The sequence below is a fragment of the Rhipicephalus sanguineus genome, chromosome 6 (assembly GCF_013339695.2).
Source record: "Rhipicephalus sanguineus isolate Rsan-2018 chromosome 6, BIME_Rsan_1.4, whole genome shotgun sequence".
NCBI classification, from domain to species: domain Eukaryota; kingdom Metazoa; phylum Arthropoda; class Arachnida; order Ixodida; family Ixodidae; genus Rhipicephalus; species Rhipicephalus sanguineus.
This window is the reverse complement of record NC_051181.1, coordinates 73,605,792-73,620,002: the sequence shown is the minus strand read 5'-3', so window position 1 is coordinate 73,620,002 and position 14,211 is coordinate 73,605,792. Positions and strand designations below refer to the sequence as shown.

The 14,211-nt window shown below is 48.8% G+C and overlaps 1 protein-coding gene across 2 annotated transcripts in view; it reads right to left on the bottom strand.

Annotated features, from left to right (window-relative positions):
- Positions 1-2,038: 2,038 nt before the first annotated feature.
- LOC119395885 (sentrin-specific protease 7) overlaps positions 2,039-14,211 on the bottom strand; it is a 76,362-nt gene continuing 64,189 nt past the window's right edge. For both annotated transcript variants that reach the window (XM_049416806.1, XM_037662895.2), the window contains exons 19-21: positions 14,030-14,180; positions 11,451-11,606; positions 2,039-5,302 (exon numbers count right to left, since the gene is read on the bottom strand). In XM_049416806.1, coding sequence (XP_049272763.1) covers positions 5,174-5,302; positions 11,451-11,606; positions 14,030-14,180 — 436 coding nt within the window. In that variant the 3' untranslated portion in view covers positions 2,039-5,173. The remainder of the gene's footprint in view (positions 5,303-11,450; positions 11,607-14,029; positions 14,181-14,211) is intronic.

Sequence of the window (14,211 nt, the reverse complement as noted above, 5' to 3'; positions counted from 1 at the left end):
ACGCACGCGCAGGCGCACGCATACACATACGTGCGTACACGCCCAAACACCGCGAATACACAAACGCACGCACATGCACTCACCCGTTAACACGTGCGCACACGCATATACAAACGCAGGCGCACATATGCGCACATACAAACACGCATACACCTGCACACACCCGTACACACACGCCTGGAGGGTTCATGGCGGGCGTGAGCAGCTGAAAGCGCGCGAAGTTTGCTTGCGCTCGCTTCTCGTGACGTCAGGGTCACCTGACTGGGAGCTATCGCGCGTCGCAGCCATTCAGCGTTGCGGATGCGCCGGCTCCGCGAAAGCGAGGGTGAAAAAAGAGGAGGTTGAGGGCGCGGCGAGGATGAGCCGGGTGGATAAAGGAGCGTCGCTACTTTCCAACATCAAGGGGCTTTATAGGGCGCACCAGCCTGCTCGCGCGCTGTGGCCGCATGCGCTAGGCAAAACCCAAGATATGCACAGCGAGAGAAAACAATGGCGTCCATATGGACGAGTGCACAGTGTAGTGTGGTGCAGCTTGGTGGGTTGTGCCCTTGCGACCATGCATATTGTGGCTAGTATAAATGTTCACCCAACCTGCATTGCCAATGGACATTGCATCTTACATCTACTCTCGATTACAGGAGACCTAGGCGTTTTTATCGTTCTCGAAAGTTTTGCATATGATCAGATAAGAACAACCTTGCGGCAACTGATCTTTTCTTCAACAGTCACATACTATATGAACAAACAGCAAAAGTTTTGTTCCACCCGCCTTTTTACGCCTATGGTTCGCAGGAACCGGCACGTAACACACCTTGGCGGGCACGCACGCAGTTCGCGACGGTAATACGCTCCCTAGAGTTACATTATATGCGCCCTATACATTCCCCAAGGGGACATACACAGTAACTCTAACGGTCTCTAGACCATAGCGGTGCCACATGGTGCAGGGTCTCCAGAGGCAAGTGTCAGGGTCCGGCTGCAACGCGAGCTTCACATGCTACGCATGTCCCAGCGTTATCAATTGGAGCAGAACCTGCAACTTTTCAGGCCCCGCAGGGCTTATCAAATGGCATTCACTCGCAAAGCTTTTCCAACAGAAACCAGTTGAGTGCACATCATATGGAACTTGTGCAAATGAAACACTGCCACAGACTAGCAACCTTCTTTATCAGGAAATGCTGGCTGAACACATGCGTTTTTCTCTTTTTTAACATAAACTCCGGCCTGGGGTGACTGCAGTAAGCAATTTAAATCTTGCAATTTTGTTCTTGTAAACTCCAATGTGCACATTCAGAAAAATGTACGCCCTCTATTGCGCTGACAAATGTTAGCATAATATCGAGGTCATGGGGTGCGAACCCTAGAGTGCCCTACACATTAAACTACATCACAGTATAGTAAAGCCCCCACTACAGGGGTCGCCGCCACACACGCCAGGCCCGTAGTATCATTCACCATCAGATGGGACCAGTAGTGTGTATGTAACATCACATAACTAGGACTTGTATAATTGCATGCTCATCTCATTTTTACTTCTATCCGACTCTAAACGAACAGCCCAGCCAAAGAGTAGCAGGCCAGGGGCGAGCTTCTCCAGGCAGCCCCCTCCACCCTTCTATTAACCTTCATTCTTTATTGCATCACACGCACTAGTTAGCTGTGACATCTGAAAGCATGTGGCCAATGTTCATAATGGTTAAAATGCATACAAATATGCATTAAAGATGATGGCCATTTAAAGATTTCACGCAAAGAAAACAAAACTGCGAGCCCCCCAATGCAAGCTTCGAGTATTGTGCTCGCATATTTACAAGAATAATATCCGGCAACAATATGGGGTTATATACAATTTTGAAAAATTGCTGCAGGCCACATTCAACGTCTTTCTATCATATCAGAAGCGCACATAAGGTGAGCTGTAGGAACCCGAAATTTCCAGGCAACTGCATAGTGCAGGTGCATGGCAGTAAGCAGCCCATTGCGAGAAGTCAAAATGCCATTGCGATATATATGCATTTATTCACATCGTCGAGCAAGTTTCTTTCAACTCGAATGGCGAACACAACAAACGACCTCCTCGCACGACTTCAAGCAACAAAGCTGCTTCATCAGCGGCGTATAAACAGGGGTTCGGTAAAAACAGTTTCTGACTCCTGCACCTGGCCCCGTCTGTCAAGACGTCAGTGCGAGTTTTTATGTACAAATCATTAAATACAAGTTCAAGGCAGGGCTGGGGTGAGAGGGAGTGGAGAGAGGAGATACGAAACAGGAGCGGTGAGGGCACAAGGGTTGGATCGCTGGGCACGCTCACAACGGCACGACAAAACGTTCGGCATGCACTTGCCACTCGGTTCACTTCGCTGAGAGCTTCCCGCGATGCAGTTCCACAGACGATGGCAAAAGAAAGGCGGACGAACCGACGGGAGAAGTCCTTACGAATGCACACATACGCACACATACAAACGCACCCGAGGAAACCAGGCATGCAGTGCTGACTTAGTGGCAGTGTTGGCAGAGATCGTGGCATCCAGCCAGAGGACTCGCAACACTGGGCTCTGCAAGTGCTGGCTGCACTCACAGCATGTTGCACACGGTGTTGGCAGACGCACAAGCACGGGACGCACGGATTTCTGCGCACAGTTGTGTATGCCCAAGGTAAAACAGTAGGTGCAGTGCGGAAGGAGCTAGCAGAACGACCTCGAAGTGAACGGAATGTCGTACGTGTGGGGCGGCTGAACAGAGTCCTCTCCACAGAGACTGAACACCGAGCCGGCCCCGACCTTGCCTCGCTCATGTCGGCTACTTAAGCCTAATTAGAGCCTCCAGGGTAATTAATGACCATCCATCCGAAAGATGTCACTCTATGCGACTAACTACGTGCAATGGTTTCATGGTATGCTCCGCACATGGGAGGTACCGCAATGACAGCCAGTGGCATGTATCGAGGTGGGAACTGTCAGAGTAGCTTACGGTGCACTGCTCGGTGTTCAGTCACGGAGCAAAACAACTTTGGCTTAACTAGGCTTTGAAACAACAATTGAGGGTCACAACAACGTAAACAGTACACCAAATGCACTTGGCTCAACGGCGGATGCACTACAGTCTCAGGTAGAGTCCTAAAGAATACACACACAAAAAATGCATGGTGTGCCTGCAGGCAACAGGTGGACACTGCCACGCCTAGTCCGTAACAGGGCACTGTAAAGGAACTTGCACTAACCTGGCACGGCCTCCAGTGGGGAACACACAAAATAAAGTCTAGCAGCCTATGTACAACACAAAAATGAACAAAACTGAACAGCATAACATGAACAACACATTAACCCCCGCAGTCAGAGAGTCGCATTACTTTGATACTGGGCAAAAAGAATAATGCAAGTAGACGGTCACATTACTAGCTTTTCTTTTTTTATGTCAGCCTGAAAGGTGCTGACCAGAAGGAACAGGTATGACCAGCACAAAAATGCTGTGCCCAGAATCCAACTCTAGTGGAGAAGCTGATTTGCATAGGTTGAGGGGTGCTCACTCTTGTGAAATAGTTGCATCAAGCATGCTCCTTCCTGCCCACCAACCCTTTTTTGTGCACGTCCCTTGTCTCTCAATGTGATGCAAGGTTAAGAAAAAAAATAATAAAAGCAAGTGCACTATCGACTACAGCCAGTGGTGCCAACAGACAAGCCACAGTCATCTCCCATGAAATGCCTTTTGATTAGACGTGCAGCAGATTATGCTGAAACATCCCCTCACTTAGTGCCGAATCGCTGGTAATTCCTTCCTACACACAATGATGTTGGGAAAAGCAATGGGTCACCTGTCCCTGAAACAAGCTCATGCCCCTTCCTTCTTTCTTGAAAAGTTTGAAAGTAATAATGCAGTTGAAAAATACTTGGCCCTGACCATGAAGAGTGCAACAAGAAAGCCTCTTAAAAGTGGGGACAGCATGAAAAATGGGTACCACAAAAAACAAAAAAACAGCAAATTAACAAACGTAGAAAAGCCAGAAATGCATTTACAGAGTATATAGCAGAGCAAGGCCTCCAGCAAACCATCTGTATACACAGCACGGAAGGCCCACTTGACTGCCACGATGCAGCAATTCTGAAGATCACTGCCGACTGTTTACCAGCGTTTTGTGAACAGACGCAGTTGAACAAGACGTGGCGGCCAGCAAGGCACAGCAGCACTGTCACACTTCAACGCACAGCCTCACTCCACACAGACAGACGTAGAGCTCCTGCACCGCAACAGAGCGTCGCACTACACGACTAAGGGGAATTTGCTGCAGACCGTGTTGCTCGCCAGACGTCGGCGGCAGACGACACGTGCAAAACCATGCTGAGGCACTTTGCTCCACCTTTAGCTAAGGCAGCCTCACTGAGCCTTAAGGCAAGGCGGGAGATTCCAGACTGTTTGCCACTGCAGGATAATAGAAAACGACAGTTTACTAAAGCTCCCAAGCACAGAAATTGCAAGTGCAACCTGAGGTGATAACGGACAGAATTCTAAACTGAACCAAAACCATCGTGTCAATCAGCTGCCAAGGGACGCTCCCCAATACAAAATGCTTCCCATAATGCCAGTATGGAAACAAGTCAGTGAGCCTGTCCTACTCTTGCAACAAATAAGCATACTTTTGTGGCATCTAAGGACGACCTCAAACTTTCGGGATATCTTTTATTTGGGCATAACACGTGCTGACGTATAAAAGGGGGCACCCGAAATCTCCCACCACACCGCCGGCAAGGCCGAAAGCAACGCAGCAGCTTCCGAGTTTTCCCAGCAACTTTTCACGAGCACAGTATTCGTGCAGGTGGTTCGCCACTGCCAGCACTGCAATATCTATATTAACGCTGCAGCCAAAAACGACCTCCGTGTCGGTAACCTGCTTCCGGATTGCAGCGACTAGTCCCTGACGAGACTTCTTTTCTTGCACGTCTTGCAACCATTCAACGGTGCAGCAGTGGGCGCTCTGCAGCTTGATGCCTCCACAGTGCCTTAGCAACACTCGCGTCTTCAACAGCGGCACACTCGAGGAAGTTGGCTGAAGGCATGCCACGGCGGAATGGCCTGGCTCTCCCTGTCGGAAGGAAGAACCAGCGCCTTGGGGAAGTGCCGCATCTAGCCTTGGCAATGGTGTTTTCCCTTGCCAGCTCTAGCACCGTCCCTTGCAACCTCAGCTGGGTTGGCTGCTGCTGTTTGCGGGGCAAACGAGGATGACCGTATTTGTGGCGGGCGTCATAAGAAGAGTGGTGGACACCGGCTCTTCCACGCGGAGTGCTGCTGCTTCCTCCTCTTCTTCCTCCTGCAGTAGTAGGAGAATAGCAACACTTGTATGGCCTACAACCCCAAATTAGAAACAAACAAACAAACAAACAAACAAAAACAACCATGAGCATACACCAGGAAAGAGAAATAGCAATGAATATATGCTATAGACCAGAACACAGCAAATTCCATGCGTAGCGCCATATTGGCATCGTGCGTCGCGCCATCTATCGCAAACTCGACGAAGCAACGTCCCTGGACTGCTATGCCAGCAGACGCTACACAGAGCAAACGCGGAACTCCCGAAACTCAGCCCGTCGGAGCGCGTGTTTGGAGTTTTTTCTAGCCCGGACATTTTCGCCGTTTTTATTAGAACATCAAGAACACCTTGCTCAGGCAAGTCCACAATGTATACGCTATATATACGTGCTGAGCAGGCTGCGGATACAACCTTGTCAGGTACGTACGCTGTTACATTTGTAAATAAAACGTCCCCGCTGTAGTACGTGCGAGTCGTAATTGCAGTGCAGCTCGCGAAAGAGTGAAACGATGCTTTGTTGCAGCATATTACAAGTGGCGCACAAAGTTTTGTGAAAATTCGTCACTTTAACGTGCATCGCATAATAATTAGAGTAGGCTTCGCACGTAGTTTTGCAGAACGTAATTTTTGTTCCATGAGTGCTCTTACAATAATGAGTCTTCCTCACAAAAGCGTGCTATCAGAGAGTATCACCTGCAGTGACGTTCATTTGGAAGCTAGCTGCGCGATATTAATCCTGTAACGATGATTATTTACACGCGAAACTATGATACTCTTAGTTAAGCCGATATTGAAATGGGTGGAATCCAGCTGTCTCTTATTAACAATTCTTGAGACGAGTGAACGTGGAATGCCCTCTAGTGCTGCTCATGTAGGAATGCAACCATTAGGTTTATCTATCTGAAAATCATGCAAAAAATCGTTCCAATGCTTCAGGAATAGAAAAAGGGAAGGCCAGCTTTGCTGACAGTGTTGCACAAATAACTCCATGGCAAATGTGGTGCGTATGTGCGGGATTGCAGAAAAAAAAAAAAAAAAGCCTTTTAACGCGATTTAGCTGAAAACGCACTGTGCCGGACAAGGTACAGCTCAGACCACATATAACGTAACCGCTTACAGTGCAGTACCGGCTATAATGCGATTTTTTCTGACTCCCGTTTACCCTCCCATAGAACTCCATGTATACGCATACCGCTTATTGTGCAGTCCCCCGAGATGAAAGACCGGTTATAATGCGGCTGCCGGAACGTTCTCAGAGATGCGAGGGAGCGAGCGTGCTTCTCAGCGGAGATGCGCCGGCGAGGGAGAAAGCGGCGACGGCGTTACGAAGGAGGAGCGGACGCGGAACGAACGACAAGGAGCGGGGGGGAGAAAAAAAAGGGGATGGCGGTGGGGGACAGCAGCCCGGCGCGGGTGCGTGGTGTGAGGAGGGGGAGCGGTTGCGTAGCCGGCGGCACGGTGTTAGAATAGTTTAGGTGGAGCGACAGCGCATTGGAATGAGGAGAAATCGGGGACCTCTTTCCCTTTCTTGCCGAAAGGAGGCGCGCGCCGGACGGTGGCCACCTGGCTATACCCAGCACAAACCTGACGCTTCTAACATTCGGTGTTTTAGCGTGTTTAGCAATACCGCAAGGCCCTGTGAGGATTGTGCGGTACTGTAATATCATATACATAAGTTAGATATAAAGACTTCGTAGTGTTTTGTGCATGACGGTTCGGCATGCGGCGTGAAGCTCATAAACACCACCTTCGGCCTCGGCAACACCGTGGCCTAGGCGATCGTGCCCGCATTTGTCTACAAATGTAAATCTGCAGTTGCGTGACGCGTGTTGAATTCACCCTTCATTTGCCCTCGAAATATTAATTAATGTATTTGCGGTCAGCATCATATAAAGAGCAGGTGTCATGTTAAGGGGCATTTCGCATATGAGATCAAGTGAGCCTTCAGAATCTTTTACTACGAACCGCTTATTTGCAATTTCTGTAAACATTTGCGAGAAGACGGATGCTTTGATGTAATGGAATAAAATAACTATGTCTTTCGGGGCGTACACTAGCAGGTGACGCGCCGCTCCCACGTCGGAAAATACAGGATTGAAAGAGAATGCAATGAAGTGGGCGACAGCTTGTGGCCGATGACTACGAAGCCGCTCTTTGACATATTCAAAATAAATAGACTGCAAGATATATACTTTATGGTGCGCCACGAATTTTATCACAGTATTGGCACGATCTACGAATTTTACATATTTTTGCCTGAAAAAGCTGCTTTAGCTCGAGTATTGTATGGTGTGGCTAAATGATACGAAAGAATGTTTCCTCACAAGAACGTTTCCTTTTAAATAGCGCTTCCCATGATTTGGTGACAAATAGCGCATCAAAATGTTTTTCACAAACAAAATTTGTTGTTTGCAACTCGAGATTTTTCTGTGGAATAGCAGTGACCACATTTTCAAGCGGTCACTACCCTTCGGAGCAGTGAAAAAGCAAATTTGCTCCGTGCACGATTTGTAGCCCGAGATGCATCGCGGCAAACAGCACTTCTTAACCATCTGGACAATATAAGTTGTGTAAATAAGGACACGATGAACAAGGATAAGCTATTTCAAATAGGCTAGCATTTAGGCGGCAGGCGTTTCGACTGGCGAACGTATGTGCACGAATGGGGCCTCGTCTGGTTTGGCGTGTTAGTTTTAACGGGTCAGACAGTGACGTCACGGAATATGGTGTCACTCCCAATTCCTGTCATTCCCGAAAGAAAAACTAGAAGGCAAATGGTTAGGACGCTGAAAAGGAAACGGGCACGACCATTTCACGTTTGTGCACCCAGAGCAGGGTACAAAGTTCTACTTCTGCTATACTGCAACAAACATCATGTCTGTGACGAATAACGAGAGGCAGAATCAGAATGGCACATGGTGAGTCATGATGGATTGGTTGGTAAACGGACGTTAACCTTCACTAACACGCGCCAGCCAGCGCGTGTAAACGTTTCAAAGGCGGCTGAACAATAACTAACACCGTGGGCGGCTGCTTGAATCCATGCGATATGGTGCATGCACAACGACAACCCATGAAAGGAATTTCTAACCTACCATTGTGAAATGTGTTGCTTTCTTCTTACAAGCATCATATAGAGAGACGTCAACCCCCCTCACCCCCGCTTTCTTTTTCAGGGAATACCTTTTTCTTTTTGACTAACCCAGTTCGGGTCCGCCACGGTGGACCAGTGGCTAAGGTGTTCGGCTGCTGACCCGAAGGTCGTGGGCACGGTGTTCCGCTGTCGCGGCGGTCGCATTTCGGTAGAGGCGAAATGGTAGAGGCCTTTGCGATGTCAGTGCACGTTAAAGAACACCAGATGGTCGAAATTTCCGGAGCCCTCCACTACGGCGTCTCTCATAATCATATCGTGGTTTTGGGACGTAAAACACCAGATGTTATTATTAACCCAGTTTGTCGCGGTGGCCTCAACCAATTTGCCACGATGGCCTTATTTGTGCACGAGCTAAAATATTTTTGAAATTCGTGTTCACCTGTAAACTCATTATCGCTGTTCGCAGAGGCTATATTTCCTATGTGTTTCCATCTGTTGGCTACCGCCACTAAATTTCTTGATGTTGTGCATTTACTTTCAAATCAGATTGATATGTGCGGTTACCTTGATAAAAAAGGAACGGCCAGCAGTTAAAGAGTTGTCACAAATGCAGCTTTGTAAGCGACGCGGCCCCCGTTGAAGCGGCTGACCTGAAGCCTCGATACACCCAGCGCAGCCTGTCGGAAAAAACGCGAAGCGCGTCCCTATGTTCGGCGAGGAGGCTGCGTGGCGGAGGCGGAACGTCGGTACACCTAACCTATTCTAACACCGTGGCCGGCGGAGAAGCCTCTGCCCCCTTGACATGCGCGCTCAGCTACATACGGGCGCCCGCGTCCGCATCAAGAGCGCGTTACCGCTATTTGTCTCCGTCGGGAAAATAGTTGCTTCATCGTAGAGCGCAGATATCATGTGTGCAACCTCGATTCCCCCGCAAGTAACAATGCTTTGAGACGCGATTGAGCTTGCGCCTTTGCCACCAATTGACAGGCGGACTTACAAGCTTCAGAGACACTTCTTCAGGATAGTTGCCGTCGCTGTTCTCCTGACCGCGAACCGAAACTGCGTTTCACGTGATGCCCTCGGTTTAGCTCGCGAGTGCGATCTCTTCTACGCCCAATCTCCGTGTTGCCTAGGGCAAGCTTCTTGCGGCGGCATGCCAAGTTGCAACACGCACGCTAGGCCTAACGAGCGCTAGCTGCCATGTTGGCGGCCGCGGACTACAGAAGTTGCGGTTTGGTGCCCAGTCAATCAAACGTATTGCAGCTGTTGCATTTAGAAGGGGTGACTTACATCTTTAATGAAAACGCGGGCGTGCGTGTGAAACACTCGAGTGGTGGTTTGTGGTCACCACCATTTTCGACATGGCGCACGCGCAGAGTGCTACCGCGGTGACTTCCCGTGACGGCGCATTTTTTCCGCGTTCGTTATGTCGGCACCACAGGTCCGCGGACGCTAACCGTTCAACATTTCCAAATGTAAGCAGACGCAAACTTACGTCCCAGTCGCATGCCTCGATAGTAGGAATCGCGCGCCTACCTGTTTGTCATGTTTTGCACACGTGCAACCTTTCAAAAATGTTGTTTTGGTTATAGTGCGGTACCGCTTATAGTGCGGATATTCGCAAATCCGGCGACTTACGTCATAAGCGGTCTATGCTGTAATTTAGTCAGCACGGACGGTGAGAAATGAGCTTAAAATCGCATAAGAACTAAAGTTTAGGAAGAAGTCTCTCATCTTTCCTGCCGCTGAGAGCTACCATCTTGGTATGGTTCAAAAGCCCATACTTTTCAGTTCCCACCCTCATCCCATACAATGGCTAGCATATGAAAATGGGGTAAGAAAGAAAGAAAAGAATGATGGCAAAGAGAGGTCTGCCGAAATTCCCTGTGTATGTGGACCTTTGATCAGTGCTGTGGCTAAGGCAAATTGCGCACCGACGATATTGGCAGTGCACTCCCCCGTAGGCCTGCTTTGAAAACATTGCCGGTTCACCGCTTCTTTGTTGTATAACTTCACTACCGTAAACAGCAGCGGACAGACACTCCGTATTGAAAACTTCAAAACCAGAATTGCGTATCGGAGATAGCCGAGTGCACCTTTAATCTGACGATATGCAGCGATAGAGAGGAGGCATTTATCAAAATGCTCAGAAGAGCCAATGATTGCAAAAGTCAAGCGCATCGTGGAATCCCGTAACTTAGCGATAGCAAAGCAAATTTCCGGGTCGTTGAGTCGTACTACCGTGTTTACTCGACTGTAACACGACCACAATTGTAACGCGAGGGGCGACTTCATTGCGCCCAGGAAGAAAAAATAGGTGTTTCGCATGTATTCCGGTATTCGATTGTAATGCGATGGTCGACTTTAGGTAGCAAAAATCTTGAAAAAAACTCGCGTTACATTAGAGTAAATACGGTACATGGGGCAAAGCAAAGGTAGCACGGGCGAGAGCGCTGACGATGCGCCTGTGCTTGTTCCCGCATCTCACCGACGCGGGATCTTGCTGACCCGTTTGACGCACTCAAGAGCCGCCCCCAGCCTTTGATGTTGGTACCAGTTACTTAGAAGGAACTGTCGCTGGGATACGAGTTTGTGCACGTAGATATGGGCGATCCCTAAGAAAGCTGTTCTCTACTTGTCTCGCTCGATTTGTGAATTCCCTGAAAATTTCCGGTGTCACCAAAATACCCCGACTTCTCCGGTTTCCCCAGTCGCTAGACACCCTGCAACAAGCAGAATGCGCCCTTCCCTACACATTTCACCACCCTAACCACACACTTTACAACAGTACACTCTGTAACCACAAGCTAGTTTAGTAGAATCAACCCACTCTCCTCCTTCGTGCTGCTTGTTTGCTAAACTTTCTGCTTCCTGCATCAAGTGGTGGTGACGTCTACCCATCTTAAAAACAGAAGCTTAGAAACAGAAGCAAGACTGGTGAGGGTGACAAATAGAAGCAAAGCAGTGCACATCGAAAGGTGGCACTGCTTTGCAAAAGCAGCAGTGGCATGCGCGTGGTAGGGCTTTAGATGGCAAGAAGAGGTCAAGTACCTTTCGCCAGCGTTGGGGGAAGTCACTGCCTGGGTTCTGTCGCAAGTGCAGGTCTAGGATGAGGTCGCGGATGGCCGCACGCTTCTGAGCAACCCGACCCTCCGGGAACCAGTCCCCCAGCTCCAGCTTCACTGGGTCACCAGCACTAGGCGGTTTCTGCACAGATCATTGCACGCACAGGTCATTTCAATTCTGTCTCTCATTTGCATACAGCTATTTCACATGCTGTACGGTTTTGTAAGCACTGAGTGCACATGCAACGCGGTGTCTTTTGTTAGGTTTTTAACACGAAGGTGTTTTATGCCGGGGTCCACCACAGCTCCACTGACGTATTTCCGTCACGGATATGACATTGTAAAATATACAGACTAACGGTGGGCAAAGAAAAAAACCAGAAGAAACAGTTCCATCACCGGGAATCGAACTTACGACCCCTCACTCCGCAGCACGAAACGATTCGGCCACGGACGGCACGTTCTTCGCAATGCTAACGGCGAGCTATTTATATACACCATTTGCCGGTGGCTGTACTCAGAGATCTGTGTAACAGCGTGTTTTCATTATCACTAGCGAGATGGCGTGAAGGGCTCGAAGAGCGCGCTTGAAAGGTCGTCGCGGCGATGAGCGCCAGCGTCTACAGGGCATGGTCGCTTGTGCGTGCGCTTATCTCGTGATCGCGGTGGTTTGTACGTCTCGTGTTGAGAGCACGAAGGTCACTTGGCTCACTGCAGCGGCTGCTTTTGCGAAAGGAGCGCAGTGCTCATGCAGAAATAAGTCACAGATGTGGCAGTTAGTTCGCTCTCATCCTGTGTATGTTCGTTCCGTGCGTCCTTTCTGCTTGAGCAGCGCGTTGCAAGTTTCGAGCTGCTTGCCGTTCTTCGCTTGACATTACAATTTGTTGCTGTAGCATTCATTCCTTCGCTCTTGGGGCAAAAGAATGCACAACAAACGCTCAACTACGTCTGTGAAGACACGTTTCACTTTCGTGTTATACAGATTCCTATGACAGAGGGATCAGCCATGTTTTTTTCTCTGCGTTAATATTGTCAGCAATGCAGATTCTTGGACTTAACCTTTCAAGATTTGGAAACGCACACAACCCAGTTGCATGTATCGATTCTTGGACACGCATGGCTGCCTGTTTAACAAGTTTTGTGCTTGTGCTGCATTTGAAAAAGTTTGTTTTGGTTAAAACGAGATACCGCTTATAGCGCGGATATTCGTGACTTCAGCGACTTAAGCTATAGGCGGTTTAAACTGTAGCACCCAAAATCTTCGAATGAACTAGGCTGGCGCACGCCCTCGCTTCATATTATCCAGTAAAATTTGCATTAGAAAATATGGGACAGCAGAAATTATTCGAATCACGCGCAATTTTGAAATAACTGAGCTCGAACTACAGAGGTCTCACTGCATTCTCTCTTCACAAAGCAACAGATGGCACGCTCATGCTTCAGAAATAGACAGGGGACATTGTCAATGCTTGCATGCTACAAGGTTAAATCATGGTACAGTAAAAGTTTGTTAATTCGGATTTCTAGGGACCGGAAAAAATGTCCGAATTAACCGAATGTCCGAATTATCGAATGGTCGAAATAAACACAATAAATGCATGAGTTTTTTCAACATACGTTTACTTAACAAAGTAATCGCGGATGCTAGTCTGTTTTCGAGCAGAAATTCGCGCGGACACAATTTTTCTGAGCCCTTCAAGGTGCTCAGCAGCTCGCATGATGTCTGCAGTGTCCGCAAAAGTTTCACCCGTCATCCACGCTTTTCGGTTGGCGCGGTAATCCACGGGAAGATTGTTGATGTTCCTAAAGCAGCGTGGCTTTTGAACCTTTCCGATAACGAGAAGCGGCAAGCGCTCTGTGCCCGTAACGTTGGCGGCTAAAAGTACGGTTACTCGTTCCTTGCTTCTTTTGCTGCCGATACAAGGATCCCCTTTCATCACTCTTCATCACTTTTTGTCTGGAGATTAATCAGAGCACGCAAAATTTCTACTTTGGTGGTGAAGTCCTTGGCCTCGTACTTAGGCCGCTTCGCCGGCGTTGCCATCGGGGGAGAGCGCGGTCACACGAGAAGTCGGCACAAAAGCACCAGCAACGATCAAGCTAAAGGAGCCGTACTGAAATGTTCCTCGATAAATACCGACTGATCAACGATGCAGCACACCAACGGGAACAAAGCAACAAAACCCACACGCGGAAAAAAGGCGTTTAACCAGTCTCAATCCAAGCCAAGTCGATAATTGATGTCCATGGTGATGCTGCGTTTGAGCTTCACTTCTGTTCCGAATTGTTCTTTTTTCGTTTTCGAGCCTCGCCAGCGGCCCGAAAGTCGCCGAATTATCCGATTTGCGGTCAAATCTGTCCGAAATAACGAGCGCCCAGTCTCATAGAGTGATGCGTATATTTACAGGGACCAGATGTCGTGTCCGAATTAACCGATTTTCCGAATTAACGAGAGTCGAATTAACGAGCTTTTACTGTATAGCATCTAGCACTATATCTAACACGTTTGTTCCCCAAGCAGCATAGCAAAATGTCCTGCTAGAAGACCAACAGCGCATGACTCACCTCGAGGAAGCTCTCGACGTACTGCAGCAGGTAGATGCCGCAGTCGCTGTAGTTGCCCTGTTGTGGTGTGCGCGGCGTGTAGCCATGCATGTTGTTAGAGCAGAAGCTCAGCTGGGTACGTTTCTTGGCTTTCCACTCCTCGGTCAGGTACCTGCGGCGGACATGGCACTCATGTCTGATGC